General features: G+C 33.2%; 1 protein-coding gene across 2 annotated transcripts in view; it reads left to right on the plus strand.

The window, feature by feature from the left end:
- LOC105511584 (chromosome unknown open reading frame, human C4orf22) overlaps nt 1-23,251 on the plus strand; it is a 642,164-nt gene that overhangs the window by 207,548 nt on the left and 411,365 nt on the right. For both annotated transcript variants that reach the window (XM_011941743.1, XM_011941744.1), the window contains exon 3: nt 16,406-16,496. In XM_011941743.1, coding sequence (XP_011797133.1) covers nt 16,406-16,496 — 91 coding nt within the window. The remainder of the gene's footprint in view (nt 1-16,405; nt 16,497-23,251) is intronic.

Here is a 23,251-nt window from a genome sequence, read left to right on the forward strand (position 1 = left end):
AAATGCCTCTTTTTTCCTTACAATCCATATCCTATTTATACACTCCTCTGCTCTGAACACTAAAGAGCCTGCAATTCCTGAAGAATGACAGTCTCTACCACTGTGTACAGTTACTAAGAAATGCAGTATGGGCTTTGCTTTGACTGCTTTCCTCTGGTAAAGCATTGCCCCCATTTTACCAAAGTTTCCAGGTATTTATTTAGAATCTTTCAAAAATTAGAAAACACAGAGACTAGACATATATAGCATAAGGACCTTCAGCTTTCTAAATCCTCACTTGCTCATGACCTGTCTCAGCATTCTGCAGAGTAATGACTGCTTCCTACAGATGGAGAGGGACCTGGAGGCAGGTGTACCAAACAAGAGGTTATTTCCTTGCTTTCACTTTTTAAATTGGCATTCCCTGTGTAAATATAACCAGAAGGTCAGGAAGTACATTCCAAATCAGGATAAAAGATGCAGCTGCCTCCCAGGAAAGAATGAAAATAAAGTTTTAATGTGTTTTCAGAGTAAAATCAAACACATTCAGACACAAAGTACATCTATTTCCTCTCTAAGCACCTTTGCCCCCTGAAAGTGTGAGACTATCTTGACCTACCATGTTTAAGAATTAGCTAGAGAAACTTGCCAGATGTACAAAGATGAGGAGTACAGAGACAATTTCTTAACACAGAAGCCAACCCATTTTGTCTCCTTAAGAAAAAAAAAAAAAAAAAGCAAAAGTTTTCGTTGAAGAAAGTAAAGTCTGACTGATGTAAGACTCTGCAGATCTGAAGACTCCCACTTGGATCTTCCTCAAAATAGAAAATGAGAAGAAACCGCTGTCTAGTGTGCATGTTAACATTTCTTCACTTTCTTCTGTGTGCCTCTAACAATCGAAATCTCTTTCCCAGAGATGCTGATAGCCTTACTGTACACTTGATAAATTAAAAACTCTTTCACATAAAAAAAGATGGGGAAAGTGATGTCATTTTCCTGCTTAGTGGAAATTTGACCCTCATTTCTTCTCACCAATAAATTAATTTCATTTCTCAAGTAATTTTCTCCTTTTCTGAAAGTTATTAAAATATAAATTGATGACCTCTTGGAATTTCCATGGAAATCACTGTATTGTAAAAATTCTTAAACCAAAAATCTCTCCAAATGTAATCCTGACTGACCTGGGTCCTAAAGAATATTGTTTCAGTTAAATTAAAAGTAAGTGAAAAGGCAATTAAGAATAGTTTACGAAAAAAGGGAAGGAGACTGAAAAAGCACATATTAGATTTAGCTCTACTATTCTTTGTCTTTGTCTTTAAAAAATAATCTCTCAGAGATTAAAGATGGGTTGTCCATTGAATTGATGCTCAAAGGAAAGGACCTGAAATTGTTCACTGGTTGCTATTTTCTTTCTATGCAATTTTAACTTAAAAATGCTATTCTAATGTATTTATATATATATATATATTAGTACATATGATTTTGTTGTTTAAATAAAAACGAAAAGTTGTTTAAAGTCTAGGAAACCAAAACATAATTAGAATGATGCTTGAAATTTTCATTTATTTTTGCAACTGTGAAATGTAAGCAATATATATTATTTTAAAAGTTTATATTATATCCTAATACAATGTATATTTGAGTCAATTAAAATGTAATATGCATTACTACTAAATCAATGAAAGCCTCTCTTTTAAATGATAACTATTTTTATTTTAATTATAGATTCATTTTCTGCTAATTCAACAAATAACTTCAACAATTTTGAGGAAAAATGACTGGTATAAAATTTTTAAAAATTAATAATAAAAGTTTGTTTCTAAAATGTTAGAAAAAAATGAGTTAGAAAAACTTTTAGGAAAAAATGAGTGTGTGTTATTCTGATCAATTAATATTATACAAATATACTGAACCTATTTTATATATGTGTATACTTTTAATTGGTCTACATTTTTTATAATCCAATCACATGGAAGCTTCTACATAAAAATTTAAACTTAGAATTTAATAAGTTATGATTAGAATTTAATGATTTAGAAAATAGCAAAATTATGTGTCATGTTTCCTTTGCTATTCTCTGAAATATGTGAATATTAGAGTGGTATAAAATTAATCCTAGAAAAATCACAAAGTTTTGTAAATTTAATCAGTCTTCTCTTTATTTTCAAGAAAACTAAAAGAAAAATGACGACAATATCAAAAATAAAAGTTGTTGAAATAGAGATGAGAGTCAAGGCTTTTCCATGCCTATGTTGTGGTGATCACATTATTTTTCTCTTAAAAGTAGTGAATATAGTAGATTGCATTAATTTATGTTATATATTATAGTAACAATTAAAATAAAATTTATTGAGTCTTTACTGCGGACTAAGTTGAAATATAAGGTACTCAGTTTTCCTGGCTTTCTGCATGGAGAGGATAAAGAAGAAAGGATGGCATGAAGGAAATGACTTATGGAGCACATGATTTTTGGGCCTCGTATAGAGGTTTTTAGAGAAGAGGGGGAAGAAGGACCTTCTAGACTGAAGGTTGAGGGCTATGAAAGGCACAGGGAACTGTGCAATGGCTGTAGTGTACCATGCAGTTAGGTTGATGGCAAATCAAAAGATAAGGTTCTGGCCCCAGAGGATAATCTCTGTGTACTGTGTCCTCAGTAAGTAAATTGTAAGGCAGGAGGAGATGGAGACTGGACCACAGTTTTATTGGTGGCCATGTTCTCTACAGATGACCACAATGCCTCTCAGGTAGGCAGCCAGCCAAGCCTCAGTTAGCAACACTCCCTCTTTGTCTCCTCTGGTTTTAAGGTAAGAGGATCTTCCTACGCTGTCACTGTGGCTAATTCTTGTCTGTTTCCATCACCCCTTGTGAACATTCTGAATCCTGTTGATATCTCTACTATACTGTCTTCCCTTAAGCCCTTTCAGTGTTTCATTTGGTTTCTGCTGGGACTCTGACTGATAAAGTGAATATTGGATGTGATGTGGACACTGAGGAATAAAATCTCAGACGATTCCACATAGTTTTAGTTTGGCTTGGGTGTTCAGGCAAATGGTGTATAATTGGTCATTTATATTGGAAAGGTGTATTAATATATTTCTTTAGAAATATTCTATAATGTAAAGTTGTTTAAAAATATTCTAGTTAATTTTAACTAGCTTTTTTTCTTTTACTATTATAACATAAGACAAAAGAAGAAAAAGTTTTGGGAAGTTTTATCTTAGTGTCAGATTTGGTTTGTAATTCATAACAAACATAAAGTGACTAATGAGAAAAAATCTACATGTCAAAGAGAACTGATGGGTGGGAATTAAAATTAGTAGGGAATAATAATGAGAGAGTTTAGCAAAATTGCATGATGCAAAGTAATATACAAATTACATTTTATTTTATATACAATCAACAAGCAGAAAGTGAAAGAAAAAGCTTTCCACATTAATATCCTGTTGTTAGACGTAAATCCAACAAAAGATGTACAAGACTTAAGAACAAATGCAATAAAACTTTATTGAAAAAACTTTAAAAATCATAAATAAGTAGTGAGACACACACACTATTCTTAGCTTCATGATTGGAAGCTACAGTATCATAAAGATGTTCATTCTTTACAAATTGGAAATTCAAATAAAAATTCCAAGAGTTTTTTAAAAGTGGAAGTTGACAAATATATTTTTAAAATTTGATAGTAATACAAAGAAGGTCAAAGACATTTTGACGAAGAAAGGATAAGATTTCTTTTTTGGACATCAAAATTTGTCATAAATGCTCAGTCTTTGCTAGTGTGATATTGGTATGAAGAAAGATACATAAAAACTGGAATGAAATAGAGAAGCTAGAAACAAATCTATATATATAAATATTTGATACATGACAAAAGGGGCATTGAAGGTTCTTTTCATTAAAGTTTTAAACATTGCATAGGCAATGTAGTGATTACTTCAGGGTGGAGAAAGATTTATTTAAAGTGGAAAAAAGTCTATAACAATGAATAATTTTGATATATTGGTATACATTCGAATTAGATCAATTACAGAAACTCCAATAAGAGCAAAAATACAGGCTATATATAGAATAATATATTTGCAGAACATATAATAAATAAAAATCTAAAATCTAGAATATATGAACACTTCTACAAAACAATACAATGTAAATAACTCAATAATAAAGTGGAAAAAAACTGGAATGAGCATTTTGCGTGAGAGGAAATTAATATGACAAAACATCAATAAAAGTAGGAAAATGCAAATTAAAAGCACTCTGAGATTGCTTAACCTTACACTGGATTGCTTATACTAAAAAGTTCAAAATTACTACATGTTGGAAATGATGTGAAGCAAAACGAACTCACACACTCTCATAGTTAAGTGTAAATTTGATCAACGATTTTGGAAACAAGTGGCTTTATTTTGTAAATTGGAAATTACAAATGTCCTATTACACAGCTCTTCTATTGCTAGCCGTAGATATTTGAGAAATATATACTCAGAAATGTACACAGGTATAGGAAATTATAGCAGCATATTTATAATAGACCCAAAGGAGAAACAACTCTGAGGTCTATACTAAGAGAAAGGACAAATAAATGGTTGTATATTTATACAAGAGAATACAATGAAAATTAGGTACAGCTGCACACATCAACATGTGGAACATAGTAAAGAAACGTGGAAAATGCTAAAGAAACAATATATTACAAATATATACTTTGTGGTTTCATTTATAGAAAGTTCAAAAACAAGTAAAATTACACCGTATTGTTTAGGGGTACATACTTAAGTGAAACAAAGAGGTGATGATTCTGAAATTTGGAGACTGAGATAGAGGAAATGTGAGAGTAAATATCATAAAAGTGAGAAAGCAGTTAGCCATGGTGTAGGAGGTGGGAAGATGGAGTCGTGAGCAGGACAGAGTGATCAGGGGCTTCTATCTAAAGTGTTGTGGTCATTGTTCTTATTTCAGAATAATCTTATGAGTATATTATTTTAATATAAATTCATATTTAAGATACGGAAGTTTTTCCATGCTTTTTGCAGCAAGTTCCCATCGTGCTTTTCATTTGGGCCTTTGTGGTTATCTGGCTTGAAATTGTTTCCACTTTGCTAAAGAGAACCGGAGAGAAACAAATAACTGACTTTGGTAACTAAATTCTGCATATTTCAGAAGGTGAAAATGCTCTAATTTAGTTCACATGATGAAAAAACTTGAAGTAGTTTCAAGTTGTACGAAAGAAGTGATAAGCAAGAAAGTATATGTAGAAAAATAAATATATTATAGACAATTATTACATCTTGTTCCAAAATGAGAAACAGCATGTTATGGACTAAACTGTATCCCTCCTTAAAATTCGTATGTTGAAATCCTAACCCCACTATCATGGTATTTGGAGACTGAGACTTTGGGAGGTCACTAGGTTTAGATGACATCATGAGGGTGGGGCCCTCATGATGGGGTTAGTGCTGTTATTAAAAGAAACACCAGAGTTTGTTAAGCAAAATAAGCCAGGCACAGAAAGACAAACTTTGCTTGTTCTTGCTTCCTCTGCCATATTTGATACGGTAGGGTAGCAATCTGAAAGCCAGAAAGAGGGCCTGTACCAGAACACAACCATGCTGACACCCTGATCCCTCACTTCCAGACTCCAAAAACTGTGATAAAATAAATTTGTTGTTTACACCACTCAGTGTATGCCATTTTGCTATGGCAGCCCAAACTGCCTAATACAGAGCAAATACACAATGATACATTGAGACAAGGAATGTAAAGATTCAATAGCATTACAGATGCATATGAAACATTTTTAATGTTCTTTTATTCTTTTTTCTTTTTAATTTTTGTGGGTATATAGAGTAGGTATATATATCTATGGGAGTACATGAGATATTTTGATACATGCAGAGTAAATGGGGCATCAACATTATTCATCACCTCAAGCATTTATCCTTTATTTGTGTAATGAACATTACCGTTAAACTATTTTGGTTCTTTTAAATGTACAATAAAGTACTGTTGACTGTAGTCACCCTGTTGTGCTATCAGATACTACATCTTATTCATTCTGGTTTTTTGAACCTGTTAACCATCCCCATATCCCCAGCCCAGCTATCCTTCCCAGCCTCTGGTAACCATCATTCTACTATCATCATGAATTCAATTGTTTTAATTTCTAGTGTCCACAGATAAGTGAGAACAAGCAAAGTTTGTCTTTCTGTGCCTGGCTTATTTTGCTTAACAAAATTATCTTCAGTTTCATATATGTTATTGCACGTGACTGGATCCCAGTCTTTTTTTTTTTTTTTGAGACGAGTCTCACCCTGTCTCCCAGGCTAGAATGCAATGGCACTATCTCAACTCACTGCAACCTCCACATCCCAGGTTCAAGCAATTCTGCCTCAGCCTCCCGAGTAGCTGGGATTACAGGCACGCATCACCATGCCTGGCTAATTTTTTGTATGTTTAGCAGAGATGGGGTTTCACCATGTTGGCCAGGCTGGTCTCAAACTCCTGACCTTGTTATCTGCCCACCTGGGTCTCCCAAAGTGCTGGAATTACAGGCATGAGCCACCATGCCTGGCCCAATCTCAGTCTTTTTATTCCATATGTATATGTACTACATTTTCTTTATCTGTTCATCTGTTGAAGGACACTTAAGTTGCATACAAATCTTGGCTATTGTGAAAAATGCTGCAATAAACATGGGAGTGCAGACATGATATACTGATATACTTTATTTTGGGTATAGGCATAGCAGTGGGATTGCTAGTTCACATGATACCTCTACTTTTAGTTTTCTGAGGAACCTACAAACTGTTCTCCGTAGTGGCTGTACTAATTTACAATGCTATCAACAGTGTATCAGGGTTGTCTTTTCTCCACGTCATCACCAGTATTTGTTATTGCCTATCTTTTGGATAAAAGCCGTTTTAACTGGAAAGAGATGATATCTCATTGTAGTTTTGATTTGCATTTTTCTAGTGATTAATGATGTTGAGTACCTTTGATATGCCTATTTGTCATTTGTCTTTTCAAATCTTTGGCCCAGTTTTTGATTGGATTATTAGATTTCAGCTTATACAACTGTTTGAACTCTTTGTATATTCTGGTTATTAATCCCTTGTCAGAAAGGTAGTTTTCTCCCATTCTGTGGGTTGTCTCTTTACTCTGTTGATTGATTCCTTTGCTGTGCAGAAGCTTTTTGACTTGATGTGATTCCGTATTTCCACTTTTGCTTTGGTTGCCTGTGCTTGTGGGGTATTGTTCAAGAAATCTTTGCCCAGATCAATGTCCCAGAGATTTTCTCCAGTGTTTTCTTGTAGTAGTTTCACAGTTTGAGGCCTTAGATTTAAGTCTTGAATTCACTTTGATTTTGTATATGGTGAGAGATAGGGGCCTAGTTTCATTCTTCTGCATATGGATATTCAGTTTTTCTGGCTCCATTTATTGAAAACTCATTTCCCTAATATATATTCTTTACACCTTTATAAAAAAAATGAGTGCACTGATGGTGTATGAATTTGTTTCTCAGTTCTCTATTCTGTTCCTTTGATTTATGTGTCTGTTTTTATGCCAGTACCATGTTCTTTCAGTTACTGCAGCTTCATAGTATAATTTGAAGTCAGGTAATGTGATTCATCTAGTTGTGTTCTTTTTACTTAGGATAACTTTGGTTATTCTGGGTCTTTTGTGGTTCCACATAAGTTTTAGGATTGTTTTTTCTATTTCTGTGAAAAAATGTCATTGGTATTTTTATAGAGATTGCATTGAATCTACAGATTTCTTGAGGTAATATGGACATTTTAACAATATTGTTTCTTCCAATCCATGAACCTGTATATTGTCCCATTTTTTGGTGTCCCCTTCCATTTCTTTTATCAATCGTTAATAGTTTTTATTGTAGATATCCTTCACTTATTTGGTTAATTCCTAAGTATTTAATTTTATTTGTAGCTATTGTAAATGGGATTAATTTTTTATTTCTTTTTCAGATTATTCACTTTTGATATATGGAAATGCTACTGATTTATCTATATTAATTTTGTATCCTGCAACTTTACTCAACTTGTTTATCAGTTCTAATCGTTTTTCAGTGGAGTCTTTAGGTCTTTCCAAATATAAGATCATCTCATCTGCAAACAAGGATAATTTGACTTCTTCCTTTGCACGTTTCTAATTGGATGACCCTTATTTCTTTTTCTTTTCTGATTGCTCTAGCTAGGACTTCCAGTGCTATGTTGAGTACAGTGAAGAAAGAGGGCATCCTTGTCTTATTGCAAATCTTAGAGAAAAGACCTTCAAGATTTCCCCATTAAGTATGATACTAACTGTGGGTCTGTCATATTTGGCTTTTATTGCTTGGGGGTTATGTTCCTTCTTTCCACAGTTTTTGAGGGTTTTTATCATGAAAGGATGTTAAATTTTATTAAATAATTTCTCAGCATCAATTGCAATGATCATATAGTTTTGGTCCTTTGTTATGTTGATGTGATGTGTCACATTGATTGATTTTCATATGCTAAATGCTCCTTGACTCCCTGGGATAAGTTTCACTTGATCATGATATATAATCTTTTAATATGTTTTTATTTTGCTGGGGATTTTTGCATCAATGTTCATCAGGGATATTGGCCTGTAGTTTTCTCTTTTTGATGTATCTTTGTGCAGTTTTGGTATCAAAGTAATACTGGCCTTGTAGAATGAGTTTGGAATTACTCTATCCTTTTCTGTTTTTCAGAATAGTTTGAGTAGGATTGGTATTAGTTGTTCTTTAAATGTGTGATAAAACTTAGCAGTAAAGTCATTGGGTCCCAGACTTTCATTTGTTGGAAGACTTTTAATTTCAGCTTTAATTTTATTACTTATTATTGGTTTGTTTATGTTTTGATTTTCTTCATGGTTCAATCTTGGTAGATTATACATATCTATACATTTATTCATTTCTTGTGGATTTTCCAATTTATTGGCATAGTTGTTCATAGTAGCCTCTAATAATCCTTTGAATTTCTGCAGTATCAGTTATAATGTCTCCTTTTTCACGTTTACTAATTTTTTGTTTGTTTGTTTTTTGAAAACAGATCTCACTCTGTCTCTCAGGCTGGGATGCAGTGGCACAATAAGACCTCACTGTAGCCTCAACATCTCAGGCTCATGTGATCTTCCCACCACATCCTCCCAGGTAACTGGGACTACAGGCAGGAGCCACCATGCCCAGCTAATGTCTTCTTTTTCACTCTGATTTTATTTATTTGGGTGTTCTCTCTTTTTTTTTTTCTTAGTCTGGATAGAGGTTTGACAATTTTATCTTTTCAAAAAAACAAATCTTCCGTTTTGTTGAACATTTGTATTGTTTTCTTTATTTCAATTTCATTTATTTCTGATCTTTATTATTTCTTATACCAATTTTAGGTTTGCTTTGTTCTTGTTTTTGTAGTTTTTAAAGATGCATCATTAGGTTGTTTATTTTAAATTTTTCTGTTCTTTTGATGTAGGTACTTATAGCTATAAACCTTTTCAGTTTATACTGCTTTTGCTGAATCCCATAGGCTTTGGTATGTTGTGTTTCCGTTGTCATTTGATTGAAGATATTTTTAAATCTCTTTCTTTTCTTCATTGACTCACTGGTCATTCAAGAATTATAAATACTTTTATCTGTGAAAAGGTAGAATTATTTTCTCCTTATTTATGTAAAGGACAAAACAGAAAAATGTCATGGTTTCTGGGAAATGTACAAAAATATCATCTCTGATAGAGCAATAGGTGCCCCATATCAAAATACAGTAAAAACATCTCTTCCATATTTAACTCTCAAATGAGCTTATATATTATGGTAAATAAAATTATATTTTCTCATCAAGTTTGCAAATAGTTTTCCATTTTGGCCTCTAAAAATTAGAATTTAAATTATTTGGGATCATACAAATATAAATATATACAAATAGTTCTGTCAGTAAATTTATCCATGGGAAATAGAACTGTTTCTGTAAACTATGTTTTCATAGATATGTTTGTTTGTTTTTTAAGAATATAACATTATAGATTTTGTATAATACACTTTTACTCAACTACTGTTTTTCACTTTGCTCGTCATTAATTTTTTCCAAACTAATTATACAACACATTGTAAGGAACTAAGTCACAGAGAGGTTGCATTATATATTCAAACAAGTGTGAAGGAGTTGAATGTAAATTATCTAAATGTGAAATATAGGCTAGATTGGAGTTCTCTGGCTTAAAATATTAAATCTACCTTTGAACAGAACAATTGATGAGAACTTCAGTCTAGACTGGAGTGATGATAATAGCTGATTAGCTTTCCTTGGAGACTGCAAGACCAGCCTACTCTGATTACTCCCAGGGGAAGCCCCAGATAAAGTCTGCATACCTCACTCCTCCTACTCTCCTACACCCCTACTAATTTATGTTCCTTCTCCCCAGTGAATTCTCATTGGTTTCACAATGTAAAAATATTATGATGTAGTGTTTATGATATGCTGCTTTGATATATTGTGAAGTTTCATTATAGTGAAATAAAGCCTGAGAATTAGTGAATCTAGAATAAAACTGAATACCAGCTGATTATAGTGAAGTTATAAATATAATTCCCATTAGAGTTTATTTAAAGATAATTAAAATTGTTTGCAAAATGTCTAGCATAGGGACTAGTACAAAGGCAGTGCCCAATAGCTAAAAAGTATTGCTGTTAGAATAGATTTAATCTCAGATTTGAATTAGGGATTTTTAAGAAACTGCTTATTAGAAAACATCATTTTTTTTTTTTTTTTGAGATGGAGTCTTGCTCTGTTGCCAGGCTGGAGTGCAGTGGCATGATCTTGGTTCACTGCAACCTCTGCCTCCCAGGTTCAAGTGATTCTTCTACCTCAGCCTCCAGAGTAGCTGGGACTATAGGTGTGTGCCACCATGCCCAGCTAATTTTTGTATTTTTAGTAGAGCAGGATTTCAGCATGTTGGCCAGGATGGTCTCCATCCCTTGACCTTGTGATCCACATGCCTCAGCCTCCCAAAATGCTGGGATTACAGGCATGAGCCACCATGCATGGCCTAGAAAACATCTTAATTATTAATCAAACTTTGTTTGTTAGAACACTTCCAGTTATACATTAAAAATCCAAAAAATAATTGATATCACAAATATGTAGTGAAAGAATTTATTTAAAAAATAAACTCTTAAAAAGTAAATCTTGAAAATAAGTTTCTACTTTAACAGTTTTCCAATTTTTTCCTTTTGTTTTTCCTTCATTTTGAGTTTTAAGCTAATAATGTCAGTTATGTGATAATGATATATAAACAACACACTTAAATCATAAAACCAGTAACCTAATTGTTGAAGATTAATAATATGTTTATAATCATTCAAGTAGGATTATATAAATAGCTTTAGCTATTGATTAAACATGCTTGGTAAAATTTAACTCATCCATGTAACTTTTACCACATTTTGAAACTGCAGTGGAGTATGAACAATAAAGATGGAGTATTTGCCTTTGTAGAACTTATAACGCTAAGATTTTGAAACAGACCTACTTCACTTCTTGAGGAAGTTACTGCTTTTGTAATATTTATATAAGCAAGGTTTCTCAGGTCACTGGCTGTTAAATAAACCTAGTTAAAGAAGAGTAATGCATGTTAAAGATTTAAGAATTCCTTACCTCACACTCTGCATTAACTTTCATTCTTTTCCAATATTTCCTCTTGCTAAGAAGTTTTAGGTTCTCAGCTGTAGCATAATATAAGAATGATTATTATGTAACATTTTTTTCTCTGCTTCAGATAGCTTTGGAGCCAAAGATCCTTATCTCCTCTGTTCTAAATTTATATAATACTTCTATCTTCCTCATTGAGTTTATAAGAAATGATGTAATTCTATGTATGTGAGACTTGCATAATAATAAAAGAAGAACAGTATGAACTTAGGATATTGTCAGGATAATAGTCATTTGCTTGGACTAATTATATATTAATGATGTTTGGTGGTTAATGATACGGTATGATTGCTTTAGACCACAAGTTTTACCTCTGCTATTGGGCCTAGATATTATTTAGCACATCATGAAATCCAGGTTCAGAAAAATGTGGTTGTTTGGACTAATCAGTTGATAAGTGAGTAGGAATTAAAGGTTGATATTCCATCTTATATTTTAGTTTAATTTTTATTATATTGTGCTATTATTTGATAGACTTAACCTATGACTGTCTTAAAAAAATCATTTTAGTTATGTAAGTAATACAGTCTCCTGGGAAATTCTTAGAATATTTCACCTAAGGTTAAATTCCAATTTGATCACCAAGCCAATCACACAAGAGCATCTTTTTTCAGAAAGTGAACAAATTTCAAATGGTCAAGTGTCTTTTTGGATTAGGTGGGTAAAAAAGTAACAGAAAACCCCAGAATAACAGTGGCTGAAACCAAATATAGATTCTTTTCAATCTCATATTCACACACTCCAGCTGGTGTTACTCAAGGCTGTGTGGGTATTCTAAAATATCAGGGACCCTGTCCCTCTTTGTTTCTCCATAATAGTGGCCTCCAACTTATGGCCAAGATGGCAGTTGGAGTTTCAGTCATTATATTGCATTCTAGCTACAAGAAAAAAAGTACCCCTCCCTACTTTAAGCATACTCTTAGGAGTCACAAATCATTTTCACTTGACTCTTATGTGCAAAAGTTAGTGACATGAACATAATTAGCTGCAAAGAGACTAAGAAATGTGGTCTTTATTCCAGGCTGCTACATGTACAAGTGAAAACTAGGGCTTTCATTGTTATGGAAGAAGGGGGAACAGTGTCTGCCATAGTAAGTGTCCAGAGACAGTAAGAATTCTATTGCCTATTACTTTATTTTCTTGTCCAGCCCAGATATCTGCTGAAAACCTCGGCCATTATTGAGAGAGTCACGCTTAGCAAAATATTAGGAGTCCCGTCCTTACTAGTGAATGATGCCTAAAAATCTATTCTTCTGGCATTTTATATCTGATATATCAGGGATAGTTTTGATTTTCCTTGGAACTTTCATAAACATCCACTTCAAGGAATAGTTATAACAATAGCAATAAAACAGTAAGTTGCAAAATATGTAATAAAATGGACAACTGACCACATACTATATATATTTTTATGTATACACAAATATATAGATATATTATAGACATATATCTATATATAATTTTAAAAACCTTGACGGCTACAGGCAAAACTGATAGTGATCATTACCTTTTGTGCTGTGGGATCAGGGTTGATGATCAAATTGGACTTTATCTGTAAAGTTCTAAAAATTTGCAGCAAAATAAGGTATGCTTGGGAAGGTAGCAGGAGTAGAAAGTAGACATAATTTGTGGAAATTCTTAGAAATTCTGTAGTACCCTAACTGTATAGCCATTGTATCAATTACAGGTTTTTATTGTGAGCAATAGAAACCAATTCTAATGAACAAAATCAAAAAGGGAATTGGAAGATCCCCGATTATCATAGATTCAAAGACAAAGTTGAATAAGACTATGTAGTAGGAAGTAAGGGTAGCCACTATAAATCCAGCTACCTTTCATTCTTGTGTCTCTGTTAAAGATTTACATCCTCATGAGGTGAAATGACATTGGCAAACCTTGAGGTGTATTCATTAGCTGAGGTTTGGGAGGTTAGAGTTGTAAGTAAGTGGATACCTTAATTCTACTAAGACAAAGAGTGTAGAAAAGACTGTTGCCCAAGTAAAAGTTAGGGTTGTGTTGACAACAAAAAGGGAGAAAAAATATTAGGAGGCAAAAGCAATAGATGTCTACAACTATCACAGAAGACGAAATCTATTAATTTTTCCTTCCTTTAGCTGTAATTTTTAGGATGGTCCGTGGGTATGTAGGGGAAGGTTCGGTTTTGAAGCTAGAATTAGTGATTTTAATTCTCAAAAGAGCCTTTACTTGGTTACACTACAGTGAACCAAGTTAACAAATCTGTACTATCAGGATTTGCTCAGGAATTGTTTTCTTTACTGCTCTTACTTTCTGAGCAATCTAATCTCAACCTTTGTTGGTTATGCTATAGGAAGCCATGAGTGTCTGAGCTACTGTTCACAAATATTTACTACAAATCCCTAGAAAGGATTGTATTTTCTCACACCATTGATTTCAAGGTTGGCCATAGCACTTGCTTTGGCCAAGAAAATATGAGTAGAAGTTGTATGTGTTACTTTTAAGCAGAAGCTTTAAGAGACATTGTGTGGCTATGTTCTCTCCTCTGCGCAATAACCGAAGATGGTTCAGATAGAAGATGTTTCATCAGTGTCTCAGTCCCCCAAGATGAAGAGCCACAGTAAACCTGCTATTTATGCATGTTATTATTGAGAAGTAATCTCTTGCAACTGTAAACCACTGAGATTTGGGCTATGGGTTACTGTAGTATAACCTAGCCACTGTTGATTTATGTACTTGTAAAATGAATTCTCTGTTCAAATTTCACAGAGAATTTCCAACAAACTGTAGTTTTTAAAACAGATCATAAGCAGGAAATTAGGTAGATGCTGAATAAGTGATTAGAAGCTTATCCTGTTAGCAGTAGGACACATGTAGATTTTTCTAAACAAGCAACTGATAAAATTACTTTTCTGTTTGAGACATTTAGTATTCAAGTAGTACATAGTATATATCATAACATGGAACACTCACTTTTGGACAGAACAGTGCATTAAAGACATTCTCAAATATCTGATTCTCTCCTTTCATGCTAATTAGTAATTATTTTCCATGTAAATTTAGGTTTTTTATTAAGTGATATATATTTTATATATATATAATATATATAATATATATGACAAGCTGAGGAACATAAAGCTAGAAAAGCAAAAGCTGATAAGTTATGATCAATTTAAAGAGCTACCTTTCTAGATCAATAACATAAACAGTAGGTTGCAATGATTTAACCTAGTTGTAATTGCTCCTTAACTCTTCACAAAAAATAATCACTAGGTGTATTTTCTTTCTTAAATATTTCTCAAATCTATCCTTTCCTTCCTATCCTTACCATCACTTCTTTAAATCAGATATTCATCATCTCTTTCTAAAGGTTTGTGATAGTCCCTTAATTAATCCCTGCAGTGTTGCTCTCCTCCAGGCTACCTTTTTCAAAGTTACTGAATACTGTTTCTAAAACACAGATTTGATTATCTGATTTCCTTGCATTAGACCCTTTTGGTTCAACACTTTCTGGTACAATGACAAGGTCCAACCTCCTTAAGTAGCACACAAGCCTTCCCTGAAAGCGATTGTGAGAATGAGTTCTAAGACCAGACTCTACTCTCTGGACTTACTAAATATTTATAACAATATGTTTATTAAAATGTTAACTTCTATTAACTGGTTTCTCCCTCACTTCCTGTGTTTACTCTGTTTTGCTATTACACGATTGCCTTGCAATTTTACATTTGTATTTCTTTATTCCTTTGTAGTTAGTGATAATGCTCTCCTTCCACCCCACAAACTGGTTAATACTACCTCAAGTTTTAACATTAAGTTCAAGAATAATTGGTTTTAATTTTGAGATTAAGTGACTTTTCATTGAGTAAGACACTTGTTTTATGAACTCCTCTCATACTTGGTCTATATCTCTATTATTCCAGTTATCACATGGTATGATATTATCCTTATGTATCTGTTTACCTCTATGAGACCATAGGCAACTTGAGAGCAGGAACTATGTCTTGTGCATGATTGTGCCCTGATACAGTTCCTGGTACATAGCAGACACATGATGAAAAAGTTTGTGGAATATGTAGGAAATTGCTGTATAAAGAAAAGATGATTATTTCACAAATCACTCTTGAACTCACTATTATGTGGTTCAGTTTTGTTTGATTGAGATCTTTGTGATACATTTCTTTTAAAATATATTTCCAGAGAATGTTATTTTCTGAATTCTTGATGCTTCCTTTCATCTAATAAAGATAAGTCAACCTAGTTTCCTTCCCTGCCTTGATTGTCTCTACTCATAGAGCTAAAATTAATGCTCTGCTCCAGTAACTATATTAGCATAGGTGTCTAGCATTTTCATTTCTTCAAATTAATAAATAAACTGTACTAAAATTATAGACAATTTAAAATTTGTATGGGAAGTGAGCAGTACAAGCATGTTGACTTTTCATGATATGTTAAAAAAAATAACAAAATGGGCATGTAAATGAAACTATATCTGCCATGAATCTTGATATGGATATATTATTTAAAGGCTTGATTTCAACTATTTATAAATAAAGACTCTATTACTGTATAAAATTAAATTGAGGAATCTAGCAGATCATAATGATTTTGTTTATATGGTTTTCATGTTGCAAGGAAGTTGTCACTTGGAATAAAAAAGCATTATTGTTGGCTCCAGAGTGTTGGAAACATATTTGTTATCTAATATATTACAACTGAAGATCTGCTTTTTATAGGACACTAACAAGTGCTGGTAAAGACCTACAAGATAATTTTCTGATGGCCCTGGCAATGAGAGAAGAAGACAATCGCAATGGAAAACTGAGTGTAAGTACATTTCACCTAATAGCTTAAAATGTATACACTGAAGGCACAATTAACATTAAAAATATAACATTAAATATCTTTCTTAAAGTAATTAATAAGATGTAAAATATGGTTCTTCCTTATTAATTACATATTATAGGAATAAATGTAAAAAGTCAAAAATTCTCATTTACATCTCTAGAAGTAGCAAAATGGTTAAAAAGAAAAAGGATTCTAAACATTCATTGCAAAGAAAATGCCTTTGCGTGGCAGAATGGTTCTTTAACCTAGGTAAAGCCTCCTGCTTCTTTTAAACTTAACCTCTTTTTACACTCTCTCAAGTTGCATCGCCAACTGACCCCAAGTTTTGTCCCCTGATTTTACATGACTCCTAGAATATAGTACCATAGTCTGCCTTCTAGTCCTACCTTAGAAGATGTGATAGAAATCATATAATAGAAGAATATGTGTTATCATTATTATTTTGAATGATCCAAGGAGAATATACTTTTACTTTATTAAAATGTGTGCTATATCAAATATGTAGAGTATGCGAATATTATTTGGAATAAAGATTTACTTTCATGCTTTGTTAATATGGTATTTGTGATAACAGTCTGTGTAAGTCTTAACATATTCCAAATAAAATTTAATAGAAAAGGCAAATATTCATGCTAAAACTGTAGTAAGTGACTGACTTACAGAAAAATAATCAGAAATAGTGTGATAAAAAATATTTAGAGCAACAGAACAATATGTATATAAGGACATCTATTCTACCAATACTTTCTCAAAAAAAAGTTGGAGTTTTTCTCACTATCAGATCCACTGAAAATATCACATGCAGGCAAAACCCTCAATGTACTTCAGAGAGAGAAAAAATCATACCATGTTTAGTTAATAGAATAGAATTAGCCTCGACTTAAAATAAGGGAAAATTTCTTGTAGGAAGTAGGCTGACAGAGGTTTTAAAAGGGTGGGGATGGAAACATGGGCAGAGACTAGACTTTGGACAGCCTTAGTAATCACAATAGAAAAGTCTGGAATTTATCTGACTGTTAGTATAGCAGCTAGAGAGATTTGAGGAAAGGCAGGAGAAAGTGGTGTCAAAGAACTTGTTAAGGAGGTCCAAGAAGCAGCAAATGATTATCAGTGGTCAAACAAGATAAGGACTGAAAAACCATCCATTGTGTTTGCCTGTAGATTATTATTATTTTTTAATTTGTCAAGAACAAATTCCACCCACAGTAAAGCAGTAAAGGTAGAAAACAAATTCCATAAGGTTGAAAAAAATGGTCCACGATTAAATAGTAGGACCAGCAAGCACAGACAGCTTTAGAGACCCAGAGTCTGTGATTTGAACCACAACGATTTGCTTCTTTTCAAACACATCTTCTTTATCTTGTTCTTCCATTGTTGCCTCCTTTGATGACTAATTACAGCAACTTACTCAGATCAGAAGCATGTCAGTTACAGACTCTTTCTCTCACCCGTGTTGAATAAACTACTTACCAATTTCTCTTAAGTATAAGTCAAATCAATTTACTTTAATCATCCTAAGTATTGTTTGCCTTGATTCAAGCCATTATTATATCTTAAAGAAATTAAAACAGACTTCTAAATGATATGCCTATATATGTTCTTGCTCAACTTCCATTCATTTTCCAGTCACCCAAAACATATTTCTTGTGCATTTGCACAAGGTTGGAATGGTTCTAGGTATTGGGAGCCTGAGGTGCTGCAGAGTTCATGACCTTAGCAGGTTTATATTTTACAGAGTGGAGATAGAAAGTAAGACAAAATAAAAGTGGAATAATTAAATTCAGCTCTAGATGAATACTATAGAAAATATAATATTAATATTTAAATTAATATGCTCTTCCATTATCTGTTTAGACAAAACATTGACATTTATGTGCAATTTATGTACAAAAATATTTTTAAAATATTTTTATTTGTTGTACAGTGCTTCAAATGACAGGGACAATGAATGTTTTTCCCTAGTAATGTAGCTATTTAGCTTTATTTTAAATATGAGTCTTTCAGGTATGAAGATGTTTCCACCTCACGCCTCATGTATTTTAGGTTTAAAAATTCTTAAAAGACTAAAATGAATAATTTTATTATTTATTTCTCAATTGTATGCAGATCTATTGTTTTCTGAGCAAGTGTAGCTTCCTGATTGCTCATGCTATGAAGTTTTTAACACTACTACCACAGTGAAGCATTTATAAAGTGTATGCTTATGACAAGTGCTTGGCACAGCACATTGTACTGGTCTGTTTTCGAACAGCCAACAACTCACATTAGAGGCAAATGACAGTAATTCAAACAGATGTAAAAAATTCAGAGATCTGAACTCATCGAATAAATATATGAGCTATTACAAATGCATTTTCTCAGAAATATCAGTGAAAAATTTATAGAAATTAAATATTTAAATGAGGCTGAAACTAGGACATAATTTAATCTCCAGAAATGTTGCAATAGAAATGGTAGAATTACACAGGATGCTTTAATGAAGATGTACATCTTGAGAGCATTTCATGTATATGTTAGAGACTAAGGAACATCTTAGAGGTCAAGATGTGGTAATTGAAGAAAAAACTAGTTAGAAATTAGAGAGGTAAAATGGATTATTTTGGAACAATAATTTCCAATTTCTTTCAAGACTACTCTGAGGTATTTGCATAGCAGATCAATCTGTTTTATTTCCTTTCTTGGTGTCTATGATGTAGTTATCTTACATTTTTTCTACTTTCTTCTGACTTTTTAACTCAGTCTCTTTCTTGGGCTGATCATCTTATACCTCCAGTTGACCTGTATCGCTTCTACTATACACATTTTCCCTTAGTGAACCATCAAAACCCATGAGTTCACTGACTACGTTTCTTGCTACAAAAAGCAGAAACCTAGATCTTTTTTGTCTATCTATTAATTATGTTTTTTCAGTTAGTCATTAAACAAATAGTGATAAATGGCTCTATATGAGGCATCGTACTAACTGCTTGGGATATAATGGGTGGCAAGTGCTTATGGAGCTTACAGTTGTTTGGGGCAGAAAATGAATAATCAAATAATCATTATTTGTATAGAAATAAAAGCAAAAATGCAATGTGACAGGTGCTATGGAGGAAAACACAAAAAGCTCTGATTGTGTGTAAGTGGATAGAGGATGATATAATCAGATTTTCAGACAGAAAACATCAGTGTGCCTTTAGTATAGGGAATAAATTACAGAAAGCATAAAGCAGATGCCAGCAGATGCATTGCAAAATCTGATGAAAAGAAGAGAAATGATTTGAGAGCTATTTAGAAGGCAAACTTGGCAGGATACTATGATAAGATATGGTTAAGAAAGGGGTAGAAAGAAAGGGGGTGGTCTTTGGAGATAGATAGATGGTACTGCCACTCTGAGATGTAGTGCACTAAAAGATCAGAAATGGGGGACAGAGATCATGTGGTTGATTTTGAACATACTGAATTTGAGTTGTTTTTGATAAAAGAATATGTGCAGATGTTAAGAAGCTGGAGAAAAAGATCTGAATTCTACTCCAAAGTTTACCTCCATATTGCTATCCCTCGAATGCTCAACATTTACTCTATTACTAAGTTATTTGTTTTTCCTTTTCCACTTATCAGATTTCACATCCATTTGGTCACCAACCCTGGTCAATTTTACTTGGTAAATAATTCTCAAATAAACGTGGGAGAGAAGGCAATGAAGCCAAAGAGATTGGTAACAGACAGGTCTAAGGGCTCTGTTGCTGTGCTCAGTAGCAAGGACAGTGTTACTGAGATGAAGGTGATGAATGTCCTTAAAAGAATGTATACAAATGGTTAATGTGATCAGACATGCAATTTAAGAGTACACCAGCAGCAGTATATGGGGATAAGTGTGTCTCCATAGAGATGGGGAATGAGATATAAGACAGGGAGGTCAACTGAGAGGCTATTGTAACAGTTCAGGCAATACATAATAGAAGGCTGACATAAATAAATGACAAAATGAATGGGAAGAGAAAGATTGAGTGATTACTTAGGAGATAAAATCTGCAAACCATGTGCTTGTTTTTATGTAAGAAATGGTGATTTGTGAGATTCAGTGGAGAGTGAAGAGCTGATAATAATTTTAATAATGGAAAGAAGTATAATCCTGGCTTTAGAGGATTTAGTATAGTTCAGTGATTAAAAAACAGAATTTTGAGGTAGACAGTAACTAGACTGAAGTTCCAGACTCACTGCCTACCAAGTATTATGGATTGCAAAGGACGTTACTGTATTTTCTAAGCCACAATTTCCTTCTCTGTAATGTGGGAATTAAAAGAGAACCTTCATCTTAATATTATTATTGAAAATATAGATTAAGCATTTGTCACACTGTATGATCCATGACAGCTATTTAATATATAATAAATTTTATAATAAAGGAGTGTTACAACTATAAAGCTATAATTGTGAATAAAATAGATATAGAAAATATGCAATACTTTTGCTCATAGTCTTTAAGGAAAACATTGATTAGATTTGAATTTCTCCTTAGAAAAGATAGTTGAAACAGTTCTTTGAGATAATCAGTTGCTTATATATTTTATTAGAGATGTAAATATTGCTGGTCATTGTAAGATATTATAGCCATCAGAATATTTTTTAAAGAAACACTATAGATTTTTTAGTGTTGTAGGAACCACTCTCCATTTTAACTTATACTCTGTCCAAACCACTTTACTATTTGTCAAAAAACAAAGATTTTTGGGAGATGGGTCCTCCCTATAGTGCTTCTAATGTAATAGGATTATGTAACTCTTTCTAGTGAACAGGCAGCTAGGGGAGGAGATAATTATTTTTCAGATGGTAGCAAACTAAGAATCCCTGATTTGTTGAATGAAAAAAGTAAAAATAAAACATTTCCTTTCTAATCAAAGACTCATGAATATAATAATGAGAGGTCACATGTCACATACTGTTCTGGGTGGGAAAAGTGAGACCCATTGACACTTGTTTTCCCACTGAATGTTGACTGTGTAAACAATCACATGGGTGACTAGTTTTGGCTTTGAAATATGCATTATTGAAGCTAGTAAAAAAACATTCCCTACAGCTTTTCCTTTAGAGTCATTCAAAGAAACCACTGTACCTGGGTCAGGAAAACTTATGAATTAGGTGGTTCCTAATATACCCATTTCCTGTGTTGAAATCTCTATGAAACATAAGATTGTGTTGTATATGACCAATAACATTGTGCTGACATGATCTTTTCCCTCCTTTCTATTTTCCAACTTTTATAAAATGTTCCCTTTCAAGAAAATGAAGGTATTATACAGATGTTTATTTATTTTTTAATAGAATTCATGCTTGTCTACTAATAAACCCTTATGGAAATTATATGACTCACACAATCTTACCCTCATTTTAAATAAATTACATCAACGTTTTTGGGAAAATGTATATCAACGTTTATTTCACTAGAAAAAGTATAGCTGGATAGATCTTTAATTTCCTTATTTCCTGGATGAAAATTTGATACAGAGGCAGTGAGAAGTGCAGGACAGAGTAAAGGTTTATGGAGTCATCTTATCTGAGTTTGAATCTTGAATTTTCTACTTATCACAAGCTAAAGACACATTTCTCAACTCAACACAGCCTGAGTTTCCCCACCCAAAGTATGGGGATAATAATTTTCACACTGCTGAGATATTTATGTAATAAAATTATATAATGTGTAATGCACATCTAAGCCTAAAACTTAGTAGGTGTGTTTTTGTTTTTTTTTCTTTTCTGAGACAGTGCTTTGCTCTGTTGCCCAGGTTGGAGCACAGTGGTACCATCATGGCTCATTGCAGCCAAGATTTCCTGGGCTCAAGTATTCTCCCACCTCAGCGTCCTGAAAAGCTGAAACTACTGGCATGTGTTGCCACACCCAGCTATTTTTTAAAGTTATTTGTAGAGACAGGGTTTCCCTATGTTGCCCGGGCTAGTCTGGAACACCTGAGCTCAAGTTACCCTCTTGTTGGGCCTCCTAAAGTGCAAGCTACTGCATTATAGATGTTTAATAAAGCATAAATACCATGTGTTACATTAGGTCAGATTCCCTAAAAGCAGAGTCTAGGATGCCAATTTTAGTGCAAGTGATCTATTGAGAAAATTCTCTCCTCTGAAACCTGTTATGGCATGATGGAAGCATGATACTATAGAGGAAGAAGCTAGGCAGAGATGTGGTTTCAGTGGAAATCTAGTCTCAGTCTGATCTCACAGAGAGCTCTGGAGTATGAGAGATTGTTCTGCCTGCAGCAAGGGGAATTTGCTTGTATACATTTCCTTCGCCATTCCTCTCTCCATCAATTAATCATCAGCTGCCACAGAGGTGGGAGATGGAGAAGTAGCTCCTGTCAGCTAAGGACAGTCCTTTCAAGGAGGGTGCAGGTGGGAACTATTGGCTTTTAACACCTGCAGCTATGGAGCTGGGTACATCTGCCTGGGAAATGAGATCTAAGAGGGATACTACCAACATCCACTGCAGTGCTCTATAACTACAGATGCTAAAGCTTAGTTCTAGCCATTTTAGAAAAAAAAAGTGTGTAATTGTTTCACTAATGTAATCTTATGTAAGCAAAACATAATTCTGTTTAGGTATTTAAAGTTATCAATCATTTTATGTGAAAATTTAATGATATCTTTAGTGTTACATATCTGACATGAGATATAGTCATCTGAATTGAAATAAAAAATATTTGGTCATTTGCAAATAACCAAAAGCCCAAGCATGATTTGGTGTC

Source organism: Colobus angolensis, unplaced genomic scaffold, assembly GCF_000951035.1.
Source record: "Colobus angolensis palliatus isolate OR3802 unplaced genomic scaffold, Cang.pa_1.0 Scaffold200, whole genome shotgun sequence".
NCBI classification, from domain to species: domain Eukaryota; kingdom Metazoa; phylum Chordata; class Mammalia; order Primates; family Cercopithecidae; genus Colobus; species Colobus angolensis.